The sequence below is a fragment of the Aphelocoma coerulescens genome, unplaced genomic scaffold, assembly GCF_041296385.1.
Source record: "Aphelocoma coerulescens isolate FSJ_1873_10779 unplaced genomic scaffold, UR_Acoe_1.0 HiC_scaffold_182, whole genome shotgun sequence".
Lineage (NCBI taxonomy): Eukaryota > Metazoa > Chordata > Aves > Passeriformes > Corvidae > Aphelocoma > Aphelocoma coerulescens.
The window spans coordinates 175,332-195,426 of NW_027183530.1; the positions used below are offsets into that span (position 1 = coordinate 175,332).

Sequence of the window (20,095 nt, forward strand, 5' to 3'; positions counted from 1 at the left end):
CCAAAACCCCTCAATCCCCACAGAAACCCCCCCATCACCTCCCAAGCCTCCCCCGAGCCCCCTCCCCTCAACCCCCCGACCCGGGGGCCCGCCCAGCTCACCTCCGAGGGCTCCGGCCGCGCCCTCACGACGCTGCTGCTGAGCCAGAAGCCCCCCGAGAGCGGGGCCGCACCCCCAGAGCCGCCCCGGACCTGCCCTACCCCGAGGAGCTGCTGCTCACCCGCCCCTTCCTGCCCGAGGCTGAAAAGGACGGCGACCCCAAGGCTTGGGGCAACCCCCGAGGCATTTGGGGCCAGCTCCCCCTCCCCGCTCACCTGCGGGATGCTCCCGGCGCCGCGGCGGACACAGCGCCCGCCGACCCCGCGCTGCCCCCGCTGCTTTTCCTCTTCCTGCTCCTCCTCTTCCTCGCTCGCTCCTCTTCCTCCCGCTCCTCCTCCCCCGCCTCCGCCTCCATCCCGCCTCCTCCCGCTCCTCCTCCTTCCTAATCCCGCCTGCTTCTCCTCTTCTCTCCGCCCTTCTCCCGCTCCTTCCTCTCAGGGGGGTCCCGCCGCCTTTTGCGCTTCGCTGGCTGCCCTGGTGGGCTTCAGCTGCCTCCCAAGGGCCCCCCAGAGCGGGGTGACACGGGGGGAACACACGGGGGTCCCCATTCCCGATCACTCCGAGGCATCTGCACCCTCCAATCGCGGCCCCCCCAATCGTGGCTCCCCCCAAGTCCGTCCCCACTGCCCAACAATGAACGGCACCGGCCCGAACTGGGAAGCTTTATTGGGAACAGATCATAACCACAACAGGTCATAAAAATTCCTCCCCACCCCCATCCCCCCCCAGCTGCCACAGCCTTCCCCCCTTTGCACTTTCTCTTTGCCCCTCTCTCCCCCAGGCACGCGCAGTCTCTCCTGGGCTGCAGTTTCAGCAGTTTCTCGACTGCTCTCAGCAAGCTTTGGTCATCATTTCTGCGACGGTTGTTCCCCGTTTCTTGCCAAGTTACATCCTGTGCCTTAAGCTTGTGGCCAAGGTTTGCTAACTTTTACCCTGTAGCTTATACCTGCACAGCTACAATGATTTGAACCCTTTCAACGGGCACGGGCACACCAGAGCCAGCCTGGGCACACGGAGGGAATTTATTCCCAACCAAATCCCAGCAGCACAAGGAGAAGGCAAAGAAATCTCTCCAACACCTTCCCCCCACCCAGCGCGGATCACCCGGAACGGGGGTCACCAGGGCTCTGCCCCACGGGGGGCACTGGGGATCATCCAGCGCCGACCCTCCCACGGGGGATGGAGCTGGAGCAGCGCACGAAGCTCTTCCCGCACTCGGGGCACTCGCGGGGCTGCCCTTACCGATGGCTCTGCTGGTGTCGGGCCAAAGGAGAGATCTCTGAGAAGCTCTTCCCGCACTCGGGGCTCTCCTGGGGCCTCTCCCTGCTGTGGAGGCGCCGGTGCCTGCTGAGGGTGGAGCTGTGCTTGAAGCCCTTCCTGCAGTCGGGGCAGCGGAAGGGCCTCTCATCCGTGGGAATGCGCTCATGTCTGAGGAGGAGGGAGCTGCTCTGGAACCTCTTCCCACACGCCCCACACTCGAAGGGCCGTTCCCCGCTGTGGGTCACCTGGTGTTCCATCGGCTGGCAGCTCCGGCTGAAGCCCTTCCCGCACTCCCCACACTTGTAGCGCCGTTACCTGGTGTGGATGCTCCGGTGTTTAATCAGCTGGCATTTGTAGCTGAAGCCTTTCCCACATTCCAAGCAGTTGTGGGGCCATTCCCCAGTGTGAGTGCTCTGGTGTCCCAGCAGCTTGGAGCTGTTTCTGAAGCCCATCCCACATTCCAAGCACTTGTAGGGCTTTTCCCCAGTGTGGATGCTCTGGTGCTGCATCAGAGTGAAGCTGGTCCTGAAGCTCTTCCCACACTCCCCACACTCGTAGGGTTTTTCCCCAGTGTGGATCCTCTGGTGTATCCTCAGGCGGGCGCTCTGCCTGAAGGACATCCCACACTCCCCACACTTGTAGGGCCGTTCCCCAGTGTGGATCCTCTGGTGTATCCTCAGGCTGGTGCTCCGGATGAAGGACATCCCACACTCCCCACACTCGTAGGGTTTTTCCCCAGTGTGGATTCTCTGGTGTATCCTCAGGCGGGAGCTCCGGATGAAGGACATCCCACACTCCCCACACTCGTAGGGTTTTTCCCCAGTGTGGATTCTCTGGTGTATCCTCAGGCAGGCACTCTGCCTGAAGGACATCCCACACTCCCCACACTTGTAGGGCCGTTCCCCGGTGTGGATCCTCTGGTGTATCCTCAGGCGGGTGCTCCGGATGAAGGACATCCCACACTCCCCACACTCGTAGGGCCTCTCTCCGGTGTGGATCCTCTGGTGTTCAGTCAGGCTGAAGCTGTAGGTGAAGCTCTTCCCACACTCCCCACACTCGTAGGGCTTTTCCCCAGTGTGGATCCTCTGGTGGCTGACCAGGTGGGAGCTCTGGTTGAAGCCCGTCCCACACTCCCCACACTTGTAGGGCCATTCCCCAGTGTGGATCCTCTGGTGTTTAATCAGGCTGGAGCTGACTCTGAAGCCCTTCCCACATTCCCCACACTTGTAGGGCTTTTCCCCAGTGTGGATCCTCTGGTGCTGGCTCAGCTCGGAGTTTTTTCTGAAGCCCTTCCCACACTCCAAGCACTTGTGGGGCCAGTCTTCCGTGTGGATCCTCTGGTGTTTCCTCAGCTTGCAGATCCACCTGAAGCCCTTCCCACACTCCAAGCACTTGTGGGGCTGCTCCCCGCCCTGAGCCTTCTCCCCCACCTCTGAGCTCTGCCTGGATCTCCGGACGCCTTCCTGGCCCAGGGCGGCTCTTTCCTCCTTGGATCTCTCTGGGCTGCGTTTGCAGCCCCTCCTCGTGGGGGAACTCCGGGCCTTTTCCTCCTCCTCCATCCGGCCACGCCTCGGGAATGACAAATCCTGGTCTGGGGGGAAAAACAAGGGCTGAGTGCCTTGGGCTGCGGGTTCCTCCTGCCCAGGTCCATCTCCGGGAGTCTCCGGGGCTTTTATGTCCATGAAAAACCCCAAACCACCACGATTCAGCCCAAAAACCCTCCCACATGTTGCCCCTCTCTGATCTCTCCACTTTGGGTTTCTGGGACTCTCCTTTCCCTGCCCTCATCGGGGTCCCGTGGCTCCTGGGGTTCCCCCAGCTCTGGGGTCCCACTCAGGGATGATCCGGGGGGTTTTGGGGCTCCCAGGGCTCCCTTCTCCCCTGCTTCTCTGCTCCGGGCTTCCAGCAATCCCAGGGCTCCCCCCTTATCCAGGCTCTCCCCCTCTCCGGGCTGCCGGGGCTCCCCCAGCTCCGGGATCGCCCCTCTCCCCTCACCCCATCCCGGGGCTCCCGGCGTTCCCCTCCACCGCTCTCCCGGGGCACCCCAAGACCGATGTCCCCCTCCCACCCCGGCACCGGCACCGAGCCCCCAAAATATCCCCCAAAGGGCCATTTGCGGCTCAGCTTTGGGGTCCCGAAGGATCCAAACATCGCCCCCGTGCCAAAATGAAACCCTGCCAGGGACCCACAAAGAGATTTGGGGCTCCATTCTGGAAGCTGCGAGCTCCAAACACCCCCCAAAGGAAAACGCTGCTTGGGGAGCCCCCGAGGGATTTGGGGTGAGCTTCTGAGGGAAAAAAGGGTGGGAAACGTGAGGGGGAGAAAAGGCGGGAACGTGAGGGGAAAAAGGGCGGGAAACGTGAGGGGAAAAAGGGCGGGAAACGTGAGGGGAAAAAGGGCGGGAAACGTGAGGGGAAAAAGGGCGGGAAACGTGAAGGGAAAAAGGGCGGGAAACGTGAGGGGAAAAAGGTGGTCTGCACCCCGAGACACCACAACGCGCTGGGGCTGGTCCTGCACGTACCCCAAACCCCCCCAAAGCCCCCCAAACACCCCAGCACACTGGGGCTGCTCCTTCAGGTACCCCAAACCCAAAACAGGACCCGTTACAATCAGTGGGGTGCCAAATAATGAGTCTGGGGGGGCTGCCAGAAAGGGATCTATTCAAGTCAGTAGAGCTGCCAAATAGTGAATGCCCGAGCGCTGGCAAAAAGGGATCTCTTCCAGTCAACGGGGGCTGCCACCGAGTGACCCCAGTCGGGATGCCAGAAAAGGACCCAATCAAATCACAGAATTCACAGAATTCACAGAATTCACAGAATGTCTGCGTTGGAAGAAACCTTCAAGATCATCGAGTCCAACCCGTGCCCTAGCACCTCAACTAGATCATGGCACCAAGTGCCATATCCAGCCTTTTTCTAAACACATCCAGGGATGCTGATTCCACCACCTCCCCAGGCAGTAGTCCATTCCAGCACTTTTATCACCCTTTCTGTAAAAAACCTTTTCCTAATATCCAACCTATATTTCCCTAGACGCAGCTTGAGACTGTGCCCTCTCGTTCTGTCAGCTGCTGCCTGGTGAAAAAGCTCAAGCCCCACCTGACTACAGCCTCCTTTCAGGGAGTTGGAGAGAGCGATAAGGTCACCTCTGACTCTCCTTTTCTCCAGGCTAAACAGCCCCAGCTCCCTCAGGCGTTCCTCACAGGGCTTGTGTTCCAAGCCCTTCACCAGCCTCGTTGCCGCTCTCTGAACGCCTCCAAGCACCTCAATGTCCTTCCTGAACTGAGGGGCCCAGAACTGGACACAGCACTCGATGTGCGGCCTCACCAGCGCCCAGTACAGGGGAAGAATGCCCTCCCTGCTTCTGCTGGCCACACTGCTCCTGATACAGGCCAGGATGCCATTGGCCTTCTTGGCCACCAAGGCACACTGCTGGCTCATGTTCAGCCGGCTATCGACCAGCACCCCCAGGTCCCTTTCCGCCTGGGCACTGTCCAGCCACACCGTCCCCAGCCTGTAACGCTGCAGGGGATTCTTGTGGCCAAAATGCAGTACCCGGCACTTGGGCTTATTCAACTTCGTCTTGTTGGACTCTGCCCATCTAGCCAACCGTTCCAAGTCTCTCTGCAGAGCCCTCCTTCCTCCCAACAGATTGACACGTGCTCCCAGCTTAGTGTCCTCTGCAAACTTACTAATGAAGGACTCCATTCCCTCATCCGTGTCGTCAATAAAAATACTGAACAGAACTGGCCCCAGCACAGACCCCTGAGGGACACCACTGGTCACTGGTCACCAGCTGGATGCAGCTCCGTTCACCAGCACTCTCTGGGCCCACCCATCCAGCCGCTTCTTGACCCAGCAGAGTGCTCCTGGCCAAGCCACGTGCTGTCGGCTTTTCCAGGAGTATGCTGTGGGAGACAGTGCCAAAGGCCTGGCTGAAGCCCAAATAGACAACATCCACAGCCCTTCCTGCGTCTACCAGGCAGCTCACCTGGTCATAAAAGGAGATCAGGTTGGTCAAACACGACCTACCCCTCCTAAACCCACGCGGGCCGGCTCTGACACCCTGGCCGTCCTGGAAATTCTGTGTGATGACACTCAGTACAAGCTGATCCATGACCTTACCGGCTACTGAGGCCAGGCTGACCGGCCTATAGTTACCAGGTTCCTCCTTCCCACCCTTTCTGTAAATGGGCACCACACTGGCCAGCTTCCAGTCAGCTGGAACCTCCCCAGTGAGCCAGGACTGGTGGGAAATGATGCAGAGTGGCTTTGCAAGCTCATCTGCCAGCTCCCTCATCACCCTGGCATGGATCTCATCCGGTCCCATAGATTTATGGAGATCCAAGCATCCCAGCAGTTCTCTGCCTGCCTCCTCCTGGATAACACGAGGCAAAGAGGGCATTAAGCACTTCTGCCTTCTCTTCATCTGCAGATACAAAGTTCCCTCCCTCATCCAAAAAAGAACAAAGCTTGCTCTTACCATTCCTTTTAGCATTAATATATTTCTCAAAACATTTCTTATTATCCTTTACAGAAGTCACCATCTTCAGTTCAAGCTGAGCTTTGGCCTCCCAAATTCTTTTCCTACATGCTCTAGCAGCCCTTTTAAATACCTCCTGAGACACCTGACCCTCCTTCCAAAGATGATCCATCATTTTTTAATTCCCAAGTTCCTCCAAAACCTGATTGCCCATCCAGGCTGCATGTTAAATCAAAGAGGGCTGCCAAATAGTGACCCACCCAAAAAAAGACCTGCCACAAAGGGACCAATTCCAATCTATGGGCGCTGCCACATTGGGAGACAACAAAAAAAACAGCCCCCCAAAAAACCGCCAGAACCCCTCCTCCAACCCCTAAAATCGCCACAAACCCCCACACCCCCTTTAAGTCACCACCAAAAGGAACCCAGTTACACCTAAACACCCCTCCCAAAACCCCTCAATCCCCACAGAAACCCCCCCATCACCTCCCAAGCCTCCCCCGAGCCCCCTCCCCTCAACCCCCCGACCCGGGGGCCCGCCCAGCTCACCTCCGAGGGCTCCGGCCGCGCCCTCACGACGCTGCTGCTGAGCCAGAAGCCCCCCGAGAGCGGGGCCGCACCCCCAGAGCCGCCCCGGACCTGCCCTACCCCGAGGAGCTGCTGCTCACCCGCCCCTTCCTGCCCGAGGCTGAAAAGGACGGCGACCCCAAGGCTTGGGGCAACCCCCGAGGCATTTGGGGCCAGCTCCCCCTCCCCGCTCACCTGCGGGATGCTCCCGGCGCCGCGGCGGACACAGCGCCCGCCGACCCCGCGCTGCCCCCGCTGCTTTTCCTCTTCCTGCTCCTCCTCTTCCTCGCTCGCTCCTCTTCCTCCCGCTCCTCCTCCCCCGCCTCCGCCTCCATCCCGCCTCCTCCCGCTCCTCCTCCTTCCTAATCCCGCCTGCTTCTCCTCTTCTCTCCGCCCTTCTCCCGCTCCTTCCTCTCAGGGGGGTCCCGCCGCCTTTTGCGCTTCGCTGGCTGCCCTGGTGGGCTTCAGCTGCCTCCCAAGGGCCCCCCAGAGCGGGGTGACACGGGGGGAACACACGGGGGTCCCCATTCCCGATCACTCCGAGGCATCTGCACCCTCCAATCGCGGCCCCCCCAATCGCGGCTCCCCCCAAGTCCTTCCCCACTGCCCAACAATGAACGGCACCGGCCCGAACTGGGAAGCTTTATTGGGAACAGATCATAACCACAACAGGTCATAAAAATTCCTCCCCACCCCCATCCCCCCCCAGCTGCCACAGCCTTCCCCCCTTTGCACTTTCTCTTTGCCCCTCTCTCCCCCAGGCACGCGCAGTCTCTCCTGGGCTGCAGTTTCAGCAGTTTCTCGACTGCTCTCAGCAAGCTTTGGTCATCATTTCTGCGACGGTTGTTCCCCGTTTCTTGCCAAGTTACATCCTGTGCCTTAAGCTTGTGGCCAAGGTTTGCTAACTTTTACCCTGTAGCTTATACCTGCACAGCTACAATGATTTGAACCCTTTCAACGGGCACGGGCACACCAGAGCCAGCCTGGGCACACGGAGGGAATTTATTCCCAACCAAATCCCAGCAGCACAAGGAGAAGGCAAAGAAATCTCTCCAACACCTTCCCCCCACCCAGCGCGGATCACCCGGAACGGGGGTCACCAGGGCTCTGCCCCACGGGGGGCACTGGGGATCATCCAGCGCCGACCCTCCCACGGGGGATGGAGCTGGAGCAGCGCACGAAGCTCTTCCCGCACTCGGGGCACTCGCGGGGCTGCCCTTACCGATGGCTCTGCTGGTGTCGGGCCAAAGGAGAGATCTCTGAGAAGCTCTTCCCGCACTCGGGGCTCTCCTGGGGCCTCTCCCTGCTGTGGAGGCGCCGGTGCCTGCTGAGGGTGGAGCTGTGCTTGAAGCCCTTCCTGCAGTCGGGGCAGCGGAAGGGCCTCTCATCCGTGGGAATGCGCTCATGTCTGAGGAGGAGGGAGCTGCTCTGGAACCTCTTCCCACACGCCCCACACTCGAAGGGCCGTTCCCCGCTGTGGGTCACCTGGTGTTCCATCAGCTGGCAGCTCCGGCTGAAGCCCTTCCCGCACTCCCCACACTTGTAGCGCCGTTACCTGGTGTGGATGCTCCGGTGTTTAATCAGCTGGCATTTGTAGCTGAAGCCTTTCCCACATTCCAAGCAGTTGTGGGGCCATTCCCCAGTGTGAGTGCTCTGGTGTCCCAGCAGCTTGGAGCTGTTTCTGAAGCCCATCCCACATTCCAAGCACTTGTAGGGCTTTTCCCCAGTGTGGATGCTCTGGTGTTCCTTTAGAGAGGAGCTGGTCCTGAAGCTCTTCCCACACTCCCCACACTCCCAGGGCCGTTCCCCAGTGTGGATCCTCTGGTGCTGCATCAGAGTGGATCTGTCTCTGAAGCTCTTCCCACACTCCCCACACTCGTAGGGCTTTTCCCCGGTGTGGATCCTCTGGTGTACCCTCAGGTAGGACCTGTGGCCAAAGGACATCCCACACTCCCCACACTCGTAGGGCCTCTCTCCGGTGTGGATCCTCTGGTGTTCAGTCAGGACGAAGCTGTCTCTGAAGCTCTTCCCACACTCCCCACACTCGTAGGGCCTCTCTCCGGTGTGGATGCTCTGGTGTTTAATCAGGCTGGAGCTGACTCTGAAGCTCTTCCCACACTCCCCACACTCGTAGGGCTTTTCCCCAGTGTGGATCCTCTGGTGGCTGACCAGGTGGGAGCTCTGGCTGAAGCCCGTCCCACACTCCCCACACTTGTAGGGCCATTCCCCGGTGTGGATCCTCTGGTGGCTGATGAGGTTGGAGCTGGAGCTGAAGCTCTTCCCACACTCCCCACACTTGAAGGGCTTTTCCCCAGTGTGGATCCTCTGGTGTTTAATCAGCAGGGAGCTGATCCTGAAGCCCTTCCCACACTCCCCACACTTGTGGGGCCAATTCCCAGTGTGGATGCTCTGGTGGCTGACCAGGTAGGAGTTGGAGCTGAAGCTCTTCCCACACTCCCCACACTCGTAGGGCTTTTCCCCAGTGTGGATCCTCTGGTGCTGGCTCAGCTGGGAGTTGTTTTTGAAGCCCTTCCCACACTCCAAGCACTTGTGGGGCCAGTCTTCCGTGTGGATCCTCTGGTGTTTCCTCAGCTTGCAGATCCACCTGAAGCTCTTCCCACACTCCAAGCACTTGTGGGGCTGCTCCCCGCCCTGAGCCTTCTCCCCCACCTCTGAGCTCTGCCTGGATCTCCGGACGCCTTCCTGGCCCAGGGCGGCTCTTTCCTCCTTGGATCTCTCTGGGCTGCGTTTGCAGCCCCTCCTCGTGGGGGAACTCCGGGCCTTTTCCTCCTCCTCCATCCGGCCACGCCTCGGGAATGACAAATCCTGGTTTGGGGGGAAAAACAAGGGCTGAGTGCCTTGGGCTGCGGGTTCCTCCTGCCCAGGTCCATCTCCGGGAGTCTCCGGGGCTTTTATGTCCATGAAAACCCCAAACCACCACGATTCAGCCCAAAAAAACCTCCCACATGTTGCCCCTCTCTGATCTCTCCACTTTGGGTTTCTGGGACTCTCCTTTCCCTGCCCTCATCGGGGTCCCGTGGCTCCTGGGGTTCCCCCAGCTCTGGGGTCCCACTCAGGGATGATCCGGGGGGTTTTGGGGCTCCCAGGGCTCCCTTCTCCCCTGCTTCTCTGCTCCGGGCTTCCAGCAATCCCAGGGGTCCCCCCTTATCCAGGCTCTCCCCCTCTCCGGGCTGCCGGGGCTCCCCCAGCTCCGGGATCGCCCCTCTCCCCTCACCCCATCCCGGGGCTCCCGGCGTTCCCCTCCACCGCTCTCCCGGGGCACCCCAAGACCGATGTCCCCCTCCCACCCCGGCACCGAGCCCCCAAAATATCCCCCAAAGGGCCATTTGCGGCTCAGCTTTGGGGTCCCGAAGGATCCAAACATCGCCCCCGTGCCAAAATGAAACCCTGCCAGGGACCCACAAAGAGATTTGGGGCTCCATTCTGGAAGCTGCGAGCTCCAAACACCCCCCAAAGGAAAACGCTGCTTGGGGACCCCCCGAGGGATTTGGGGTGAGCTTCTGAGGGAAAAAAGGGTGGGAAACGTGAGGGGGAGAAAAGGCGAGAACGTGAGGGGAATAAAAGGGCGGGAAACGTGAGGGGAAAAAGGGCGGGAAACGTGAGGGGGAAAAGGTGGTCTGCACCCCGAGACACCACAACGCGCTGGGGCTGGTCCTGCACGTACCCCAAACCCCCCCAAAGCCCCCCAAACACCCCAGCACACTGGGGCTGCTCCTTCAGGTACCCCAAACCCAAAAAAGGACCCGTTACAATCAGTGGGGTGCCAAATAATGAGTCTGGGGGGGCTGCCAGAAAGGGATATATTCAAGTCAGTAGAGCTGCCAAATAGTGAATGCCCGAGGGCTGGCAAAAAGGGATCTCTTCCAGTCAACGGGGGCTGCCACCGAGTGACCCCAGTCGGGATGCCAGAAAAGGACCCAATCAAATCACAGAATTCACAGAATTCACAGAATTCACAGAATGTCTGCGTTGGAAGAAACCTTCAAGATCATCGAGTCCAACCCGTGCCCTAGCACCTCAACTAGATCATGGCACCAAGTGCCATATCCAGCCTTTTTCTAAACACATCCAGGGATGCTGATTCCACCACCTCCCCAGGCAGTCCATTCCAGCACTTTTATCACCCTTTCTGTAAAAAACCTTTTCCTAATATCCAACCTATATTTCCCTAGACGCAGCTTGAGACTGTGCCCTCTCGTTCTGTCAGCTGCTGCCTGGTGAAAAAGCTCAAGCCCCACCTGACTACAGCCTCCTTTCAGGGAGTTGGAGAGAGCGATAAGGTCACCTCTGACTCTCCTTTTCTCCAGGCTAAACAGCCCCAGCTCCCTCAGGCGTTCCTCACAGGGCTTGTGTTCCAAGCCCTTCACCAGCCTCGTTGCCGCTCTCTGAACGCCTCCAAGCACCTCAATGTCCTTCCTGAACTGAGGGGCCCAGAACTGGACACAGCACTCGATGTGCGGCCTCACCAGCGCCCAGTACAGGGGAAGAATGCCCTCCCTGCTTCTGCTGGCCACACTGCTCCTGATACAGGCCAGGATGCCATTGGCCTTCTTGGCCACCAAGGCACACTGCTGGCTCATGTTCAGCCGGCTATCGACCAGCACCCCCAGGTCCCTTTCCGCCTGGGCACTGTCCAGCCACACCGTCCCCAGCCTGTAACGCTGCAGGGGATTCTTGTGGCCAAAATGCAGTACCCGGCACTTGGGCTTATTCAACTTCGTCTTGTTGGACTCTGCCCATCTAGCCAACCGTTCCAAGTCTCTCTGCAGAGCCCTCCTTCCTCCCAACAGACTGACACGTGCTCCCAGCTTAGTGTCCTCTGCAAACTTACTAATGAAGGACTCCATTCCCTCATCCGTGTCGTCAATAAAAATACTGAACAGAACTGGCCCCAGCACAGACCCCTGAGGGACACCACTGGTCACTGGTCACCAGCTGGATGCAGCTCCGTTCACCAGCACTCTCTGGGCCCGCCCATCCAGCCGCTTCTTGACCCAGCAGAGTGCTCCTGGCCAAGCCACGTGCTGTCGGCTTTTCCAGGAGTATGCTGTGGGAGACAGTGCCAAAGGCCTGGCTGAAGCCCAAATAGACAACATCCACAGCCCTTCCTGCGTCTACCAGGCAGCTCACCTGGTCATAAAAGGAGATCAGGTTGGTCAAACACGACCTACCCCTCCTAAACCCACGCGGGCCGGCTCTGACACCCTGGCCGTCCTGGAAATTCTGTGTGATGACACTCAGTACAAGCTGATCCATGACCTTACCGGCTACTGAGGCCAGGCTGACCGGCCTATAGTTACCAGGTTCCTCCTTCCCACCCTTTCTGTACATGGGCACCACACTGGCCAGCTTCCAGTCAGCTGGAACCTCCCCAGTGAGCCAGGACTGGTGGGAAATGATGCAGAGTGGCTTTGCAAGCTCATCTGCCAGCTCCCTCATCACCCTGGCATGGATCTCATCCGGTCCCATAGATTTATGGAGATCCAAGCATCCCAGCAGTTCTCTGCCTGCCTCCTCCTGGATAACACGAGGCAAAGAGGGCATTAAGCACTTCTGCCTTCTCTTCATCTGCAGATACAAAGTTCCCTCCCTCATCCAAAAAAGAACAAAGCTTGCTCTTACCATTCCTTTTAGCATTAATATATTTCTCAAAACATTTCTTATTATCCTTTACAGAAGTCACCATCTTCAGTTCAAGCTGAGCTTTGGCCTCCCAAATTCTTTTCCTACATGCTCTAGCAGCCCTTTTAAATACCTCCTGAGACACCTGACCCTCCTTCCAAAGATGATCCATCATTTTTTAATTCCCAAGTTCCTCCAAAACCTGATTGCCCATCCAGGCTGCATGTTAAATCAAAGAGGGCTGCCAAATAGTGACCCACCCAAAAAAAGACCTGCCACAAAGGGACCAATTCCAATCTATGGGCGCTGCCACATTGGGAGACAACAAAAAAAACAGCCCCCCAAAAAACCGCCAGAACCCCTCCTCCAACCCCTAAAATCGCCACAAACCCCCACACCCCCTTTAAGTCACCACCAAAAGGAACCCAGTTACACCTAAACACCCCTCCCAAAACCCCTCAATCCCCACAGAAACCCCCCCATCACCTCCCAAGCCTCCCCCGAGCCCCCTCCCCTCAACCCCCCGACCCGGGGGCCCGCCCAGCTCACCTCCGAGGGCTCCGGCCGCGCCCTCACGACGCTGCTGCTGAGCCAGAAGCCCCCCGAGAGCGGGGCCGCACCCCCAGAGCCGCCCCGGACCTGCCCTACCCCGAGGAGCTGCTGCTCACCCGCCCCTTCCTGCCCGAGGCTGAAAAGGACGGCGACCCCAAGGCTTGGGGCAACCCCCGAGGCATTTGGGGCCAGCTCCCCCTCCCCGCTCACCTGCGGGATGCTCCCGGCGCCGCGGCGGACACAGCGCCCGCCGACCCCACGCTGCCCCCGCTGCTTTTCCTCTTCCTGCTCCTCCTCTTCCTCGCTCGCTCCTCTTCCTCCCGCTCCTCCTCCCCCGCCTCCGCCTCCATCCCGCCTCCTCCCGCTCCTCCTCCTTCCTAATCCCGCCTGCTTCTCCTCTTCTCTCCGCCCTTCTCCCGCTCCTTCCTCTCAGGGGGGTCCCGCCGCCTTTTGCGCTTCGCTGGCTGCCCTGGTGGGCTTCAGCTGCCTCCCAAGGGCCCCCCAGAGCGGGGTGACACGGGGGGAACACACGGGGGTCCCCATTCCCGATCACTCCCAGGCATCTGCACCCCCCAATCGCGGCCCCCCCAATCGCGGCTCCCCCCAAGTCCGTCCCCACTGCCCAACAATGAACGGCACCGGCCCGAACTGGGAAGCTTTATTGGGAACAGATCATAACCACAACAGGTCATAAAAATTCCTCCCCACCCCCATCCCCCCCAGCTGCCACAGCCTTCCCCCCTTTGCACTTTCTCTTTGCCCCTCTCTCCCCCAGGCACGCGCAGTCTCTCCTGGGCTGCAGTTTCAGCAGTTTCTCGACTGCTCTCAGCAAGCTTTGGTCATCATTTCTGCGACGGTTGTTCCCCGTTTCTTGCCAAGTTACATCCTGTGCCTTAAGCTTGTGGCCAATACTTGCTAACTTTTACCCGGTATCTTATACCTGCACAGCTACAATGATTTGAACCCTTTCAACTGGCACGGGCACACCAGAGCCAGCCTGGGCACACGGAGGGAATTTATTCCCAACCAAATCCCAGCAGCACAAGGAGAAGGCAAAGAAATCTCTCCAACACCTTCCCCCCACCCAGCGCGGATCACCCGGAACGGGGGTCACCAGGGCTCTGCCCCACGGGGGGCACTGGGGATCATCCAGCGCCGACCCTCCCACGGGGGATGGAGCTGGAGCAGCGCACGAAGCTCTTCCCGCACTCGGGGCACTCGCGGGGCTGCCCTTACCGATGGCTCTGCTGGTGTCGGGCCAAAGGAGAGATCTCTGAGAAGCTCTTCCCGCACTCGGGGCTCTCCTGGGGCCTCTCCCTGCTGTGGAGGCGCCGGTGCCTGCTGAGGGTGGAGCTGTGCTTGAAGCCCTTCCTGCAGTCGGGGCAGCGGAAGGGCCTCTCATCCGTGGGAATGCGCTCATGTCTGAGGAGGAGGGAGCTGCTCTGGAACCTCTTCCCACACGCCCCACACTCGAAGGGCCGTTCCCCGCTGTGGGTCACCTGGTGTTCCATCAGCTGGCAGCTCCGGCTGAAGCCCTTCCCGCACTCCCCACACTTGTAGCGCCGTTACCTGGTGTGGATGCTCCGGTGTTTAATCAGCTGGCATTTGTAGCTGAAGCCTTTCCCACATTCCAAGCAGTTGTGGGGCCATTCCCCAGTGTGAGTGCTCTGGTGTCCCAGCAGCTTGGAGCTGTTTCTGAAGCCCATCCCACATTCCAAGCACTTGTAGGGCTTTTCCCCAGTGTGGATGCTCTGGTGTTCCTTTAGAGAGGAGCTGGTCCTGAAGCTCTTCCCACACTCCCCACACTCCCAGGGCCGTTCCCCAGTGTGGATCCTCTGGTGCTGCATCAGAGTGGATCTGTCTCTGAAGCTCTTCCCACACTCCCCACACTCGTAGGGCTTTTCCCCGGTGTGGATCCTCTGGTGTACCCTCAGGTAGGACCTGTGGCCAAAGGACATCCCACACTCCCCACACTCGTAGGGCCTCTCTCCGGTGTGGATCCTCTGGTGTTCAGTCAGGACGAAGCTGTCTCTGAAGCTCTTCCCACACTCCCCACACTCGTAGGGCCTCTCTCCGGTGTGGATGCTCTGGTGTTTAATCAGGCTGGAGCTGACTCTGAAGCTCTTCCCACACTCCCCACACTCGTAGGGCTTTTCCCCAGTGTGGATCCTCTGGTGGCTGACCAGGTGGGAGCTCTGGCTGAAGCCCGTCCCACACTCCCCACACTTGTAGGGCCATTCCCCGGTGTGGATCCTCTGGTGGCTGATGAGGTTGGAGCTGGAGCTGAAGCTCTTCCCACACTCCCCACACTTGAAGGGCTTTTCCCCAGTGTGGATCCTCTGGTGTTTAATCAGCAGGGAGCTGATCCTGAAGCCCTTCCCACACTCCCCACACTTGTGGGGCCAATTCCCAGTGTGGATGCTCTGGTGGCTGACCAGGTAGGAGTTGGAGCTGAAGCTCTTCCCACACTCCCCACACTCGTAGGGCTTTTCCCCAGTGTGGATCCTCTGGTGCTGGCTCAGCTGGGAGTTGTTTTTGAAGCCCTTCCCACACTCCAAGCACTTGTGGGGCCAGTCTTCCGTGTGGATCCTCTGGTGTTTCCTCAGCTTGCAGATCCACCTGAAGCTCTTCCCACACTCCAAGCACTTGTGGGGCTGCTCCCCGCCCTGAGCCTTCTCCCCCAGCTCTGAGCTCTGCCTGGATCTCCGGACGCCTTCCTGGCCCAGGGCGGCTCTTTCCTCCTTGGATCTCTCTGGGCTGCGTTTGCAGCCCCTCCTCGTGGGGGAACTCCGGGCCTTTTCCTCCTCCTCCATCCGGCCACGCCTCGGGAATGACAAATCCTGCTTTGGGGGGAAAAACAAGGGCTGAGTGCCTTGGGCTGCGGGTTCCTCCTGCCCAGGTCCATCTCCGGGAGTCTCCGGGGCTTTTATGTCCATGAAAACCCCAAACCACCACGATTCAGCCCAAAAAAACCTCCCACATGTTGCCCCTCTCTGATCTCTCCACTTTGGGTTTCTGGGACTCTCCTTTCCCTGCCCTCATCGGGGTCCCGTGGCTCCTGGGGTTCCCCCAGCTCTGGGGTCCCACTCAGGGATGATCCGGGGGGTTTTGGGGCTCCCAGGGCTCCCTTCTCCCCTGCTTCTCTGCTCCGGGCTTCCAGCAATCCCAGGGGTCCCCCCTTATCCAGGCTCTCCCCCTCTCCGGGCTGCCGGGGCTCCCCCAGCTCCGGGATCGCCCCTCTCCCCTCACCCCATCCCGGGGCTCCCGGCGTTCCCCTCCACCGCTCTCCCGGGGCACCCCAAGACCGATGTCCCCCTCCCACCCCGGCACCGAGCCCCCAAAATATCCCCCAAAGGGCCATTTGCGGCTCAGCTTTGGGGTCCCGAAGGATCCAAACATCGCCCCCGTGCCAAAATGAAACCCTGCCAGGGACCCACAAAGAGATTTGGGGCTCCATTCTGGAAGCTGCGAGCTCCAAACACCCCCCAAAGGAAAACGCTGCTTGGGGACCCCCCGAGGGATTTGGGGTGAGCTTCTGAGGGAAAAAAGGGTGGGAAACGTGAGGGGGAGAAAAGGCGAGAACGTGAGGGGAAAAAGGGCGGGAAACGTGAGGGGAAAAAGGTGGTCTGCACCCCGAGACACCACAACGCGCTGGGGCTGGTCCTGCACGTACCCCAAACCCCCCCAAAGCCCCCCAAACACCCCAGCACACTGGGGCTGCTCCTTCAGGTACCCCAAACCCAAAAAAGGACCCGTTACAATCAGTGGGGTGCCAAATAATGAGTCTGGGGGGGCTGCCAGAAAGGGATATATTCAAGTCAGTAGAGCTGCCAAATAGTGAATGCCCGAGGGCTGGCAAAAAGGGATCTCTTCCAGTCAACGGGGGCTGCCACCGAGTGACCCCAGTCGGGATGCCAGAAAAGGACCCAATCAAATCACAGAATTCACAGAATTCACAGAATTCACAGAATGTCTGCGTTGGAAGAAACCTTCAAGATCATCGAGTCCAACCCGTGCCCTAGCACCTCAACTAGATCATGGCACCAAGTGCCATATCCAGCCTTTTTCTAAACACATCCAGGGATGCTGATTCCACCACCTCCCCAGGCAGTCCATTCCAGCACTTTTATCACCCTTTCTGTAAAAAACCTTTTCCTAATATCCAACCTATATTTCCCTAGACGCAGCTTGAGACTGTGCCCTCTCGTTCTGTCAGCTGCTGCCTGGTGAAAAAGCTCAAGCCCCACCTGACTACAGCCTCCTTTCAGGGAGTTGGAGAGAGCGATAAGGTCACCTCTGACTCTCCTTTTCTCCAGGCTAAACAGCCCCAGCTCCCTCAGGCGTTCCTCACAGGGCTTGTGTTCCAAGCCCTTCACCAGCCTCGTTGCCGCTCTCTGAACGCCTCCAAGCACCTCAATGTCCTTCCTGAACTGAGGGGCCCAGAACTGGACACAGCACTCGATGTGCGGCCTCACCAGCGCCCAGTACAGGGGAAGAATGCCCTCCCTGCTTCTGCTGGCCACACTGCTCCTGATACAGGCCAGGATGCCATTGGCCTTCTTGGCCACCAAGGCACACTGCTGGCTCATGTTCAGCCGGCTATCGACCAGCACCCCCAGGTCCCTTTCCGCCTGGGCACTGTCCAGCCACACCGTCCCCAGCCTGTAACGCTGCAGGGGATTCTTGTGGCCAAAATGCAGTACCCGGCACTTGGGCTTATTCAACTTCGTCTTGTTGGACTCTGCCCATCTAGCCAACCGTTCCAAGTCTCTCTGCAGAGCCCTCCTTCCTCCCAACAGACTGACACGTGCTCCCAGCTTAGTGTCCTCTGCAAACTTACTAATGAAGGACTCCATTCCCTCATCCGTGTCGTCAATAAAAATACTGAACAGAACTGGCCCCAGCACAGACCCCTGAGGGACACCACTGGTCACTGGTCACCAGCTGGATGCAGCTCCGTTCACCAGCACTCTCTGGGCCCGCCCATCCAGCCGCTTCTTGACCCAGCAGAGTGCTCCTGGCCAAGCCACGTGCTGTCGGCTTTTCCAGGAGTATGCTGTGGGAGACAGTGCCAAAGGCCTGGCTGAAGCCCAAATAGACAACATCCACAGCCCTTCCTGCGTCTACCAGGCAGCTCACCTGGTCATAAAAGGAGATCAGGTTGGTCAAACACGACCTACCCCTCCTAAACCCACGCGGGCCGGCTCTGACACCCTGGCCGTCCTGGAAATTCTGTGTGATGACACTCAGTACAAGCTGATCCATGACCTTACCGGCTACTGAGGCCAGGCTGACCGGCCTATAGTTACCAGGTTCCTCCTTCCCACCCTTTCTGTACATGGGCACCACACTGGCCAGCTTCCAGTCAGCTGGAACCTCCCCAGTGAGCCAGGACTGGTGGGAAATGATGCAGAGTGGCTTTGCAAGCTCATCTGCCAGCTCCCTCATCACCCTGGCATGGATCTCATCCGGTCCCATAGATTTATGGAGATCCAAGCATCCCAGCAGTTCTCTGCCTGCCTCCTCCTGGATAACACGAGGCAAAGAGGGCATTAAGCACTTCTGCCTTCTCTTCATCTGCAGATACAAAGTTCCCTCCCTCATCCAAAAAAGAACAAAGCTTGCTCTTACCATTCCTTTTAGCATTAATATATTTCTCAAAACATTTCTTATTATCCTTTACAGAAGTCACCATCTTCAGTTCAAGCTGAGCTTTGGCCTCCCAAATTCTTTTCCTACATGCTCTAGCAGCCCTTTTAAATACCTCCTGAGACACCTGACCCTCCTTCCAAAGATGATCCATCATTTTTTAATTCCCAAGTTCCTCCAAAACCTGATTGCCCATCCAGGCTGCATGTTAAATCAAAGACGGCTGCCAAATAGTGACCCACCCAAAAAAAGACCTGCCACAAAGGGACCAATTCCAATCTATGGGCGCTGCCACATTGGGAGACAACAAAAAAAACAGCCCCCCAAAAAACCGCCAGAACCCCTCCTCCAACCCCTAAAATCGCCACAAACCCCCACACCCCCTTTAAGTCACCACCAAAAGGAACCCAGTTACACCTAAACACCCCTCCCAAAACCCCTCAATCCCCACAGAAACCCCCCCATCACCTCCCAAGCCTCCCCCGAGCCCCCTCCCCTCAACCCCCCGACCCGGGGGCCCGCCCAGCTCACCTCCGAGGGCTCCGGCCGCGCCCTCACGACGCTGCTGCTGAGCCAGAAGCCCCCCGAGAGCGGGGCCGCACCCCCAGAGCCGCCCCGGACCTGCCCTACCCCGAGGAGCTGCTGCTCACCCGCCCCTTCCTGCCCGAGGCTGAAAAGGACGGCGACCCCAAGGCTTGGGGCAACCCCCGAGGCATTTGGGGCCAGCTCCCCCTCCCCGCTCACCTGCGGGATGCTCCCGGCGCCGCGGCGGACACAGCGCCCGCCGACCCCGCGCTGCCCCCGCTGCTTTTCCTCTTCCTGCTCCTCCTCTTCCTCGCTCGCTCCTCTTCCTCCCGCTCCTCCTCCCCCGCCTCCGCCTCCATCCCGCCTCCTCCCGCTCCTCCTCCTTCCTAATCCCGCCTGCTTCTCCTCTTCTCTCCGCCCTTCTCCCGCTCCTTCCTCTCAGGGGGGTCCCGCCGCCTTTTGCGCTTCGCTGGCTGCCCTGGTGGGCTTCAGCTGCCTCCCAAGGGCCCCCCAGAGCGGGGTGACACGGGGGGAACACACGGGGGTCCCCATTCCCGATCACTCCCAGGCATCTGCACCCCCCAATCGCGGCCCCCCCAATCGCGGCTCCCCCCAAGTCCGTCCCCACTGCCCAACAATGAACGGCACCGGCCCGAACTGGGAAGCTTTATTGGGAACAGATCATAACCACAACAGGTCATAAAAATTCCTCCCCACCCCCATCCCCCCCAGCTGCCACAGCCTTCCCCCCTTTGCACTTTCTCTTTGCCCCTCTCTCCCCCAGGCACGCGCAGTCTCTCCTGGGCTGCAGTTTCAGCAGTTTCTCGACTGCTCTCAGCAAGCTTTGGTCATCATTTCTGCGACGGTTGTTCCCCGTTTCTTGCCAAGTTACATCCTGTGCCTTAAGCTTGTGGCCAATACTTGCTAACTTTTACCCTGTAGCTTATACCTGCACAGCTACAATGATTTGAACCCTTTCAACGGGCACGGGCACACCAGAGCCAGCCTGGGCCCACGGAGGGAATTTATTCCCAACCAAATCCCAGCAGCACAAGGAGAAGGCAAAGAAATCTCTCCAACACCTTCCCCCCACCCAGCGCGGATCACCCGGAACGGGGGTCACCAGGGCTCTGCCCCACGGGGGGCACTGGGGATCATCCAGCGCCGACCCTCCCACGGGGGATGGAGCTGGAGCAGCGCACGAAGCTCTTCCCGCACTCGGGGCACTCGCGGGGCTGCCCTTACCGATGGCTCTGCTGGTGTCGGGCCAAAGGAGAGATCTCTGAGAAGCTCTTCCCGCACTCGGGGCTCTCCTGGG

General features: G+C 59.4%; 1 protein-coding gene and 1 pseudogene across 1 annotated transcript; both read right to left on the bottom strand.

Moving 5' to 3' along the window:
* Positions 1–836: 836 nt before the first annotated feature.
* Positions 837–5,180, bottom strand: LOC138101007 (zinc finger protein 135-like). The gene is made up of 2 exons (XM_068998850.1): positions 5,051–5,180; positions 837–2,950 (listed from the first exon to the last, which is right to left on the bottom strand). The coding sequence occupies exons 1-2, from the start codon at positions 5,064–5,066 to the stop codon at positions 1,671–1,673; spliced, it is 1,296 nt and encodes a 431-aa protein (XP_068854951.1). The 5' UTR covers positions 5,067–5,180; the 3' UTR covers positions 837–1,670.
* A 1,945-nt stretch (positions 5,181–7,125) lies between these two features.
* On the bottom strand, positions 7,126–19,087 carry LOC138101019 (zinc finger protein 850-like; annotated as a pseudogene).
* Positions 19,088–20,095: the final 1,008 nt, after the last annotated feature.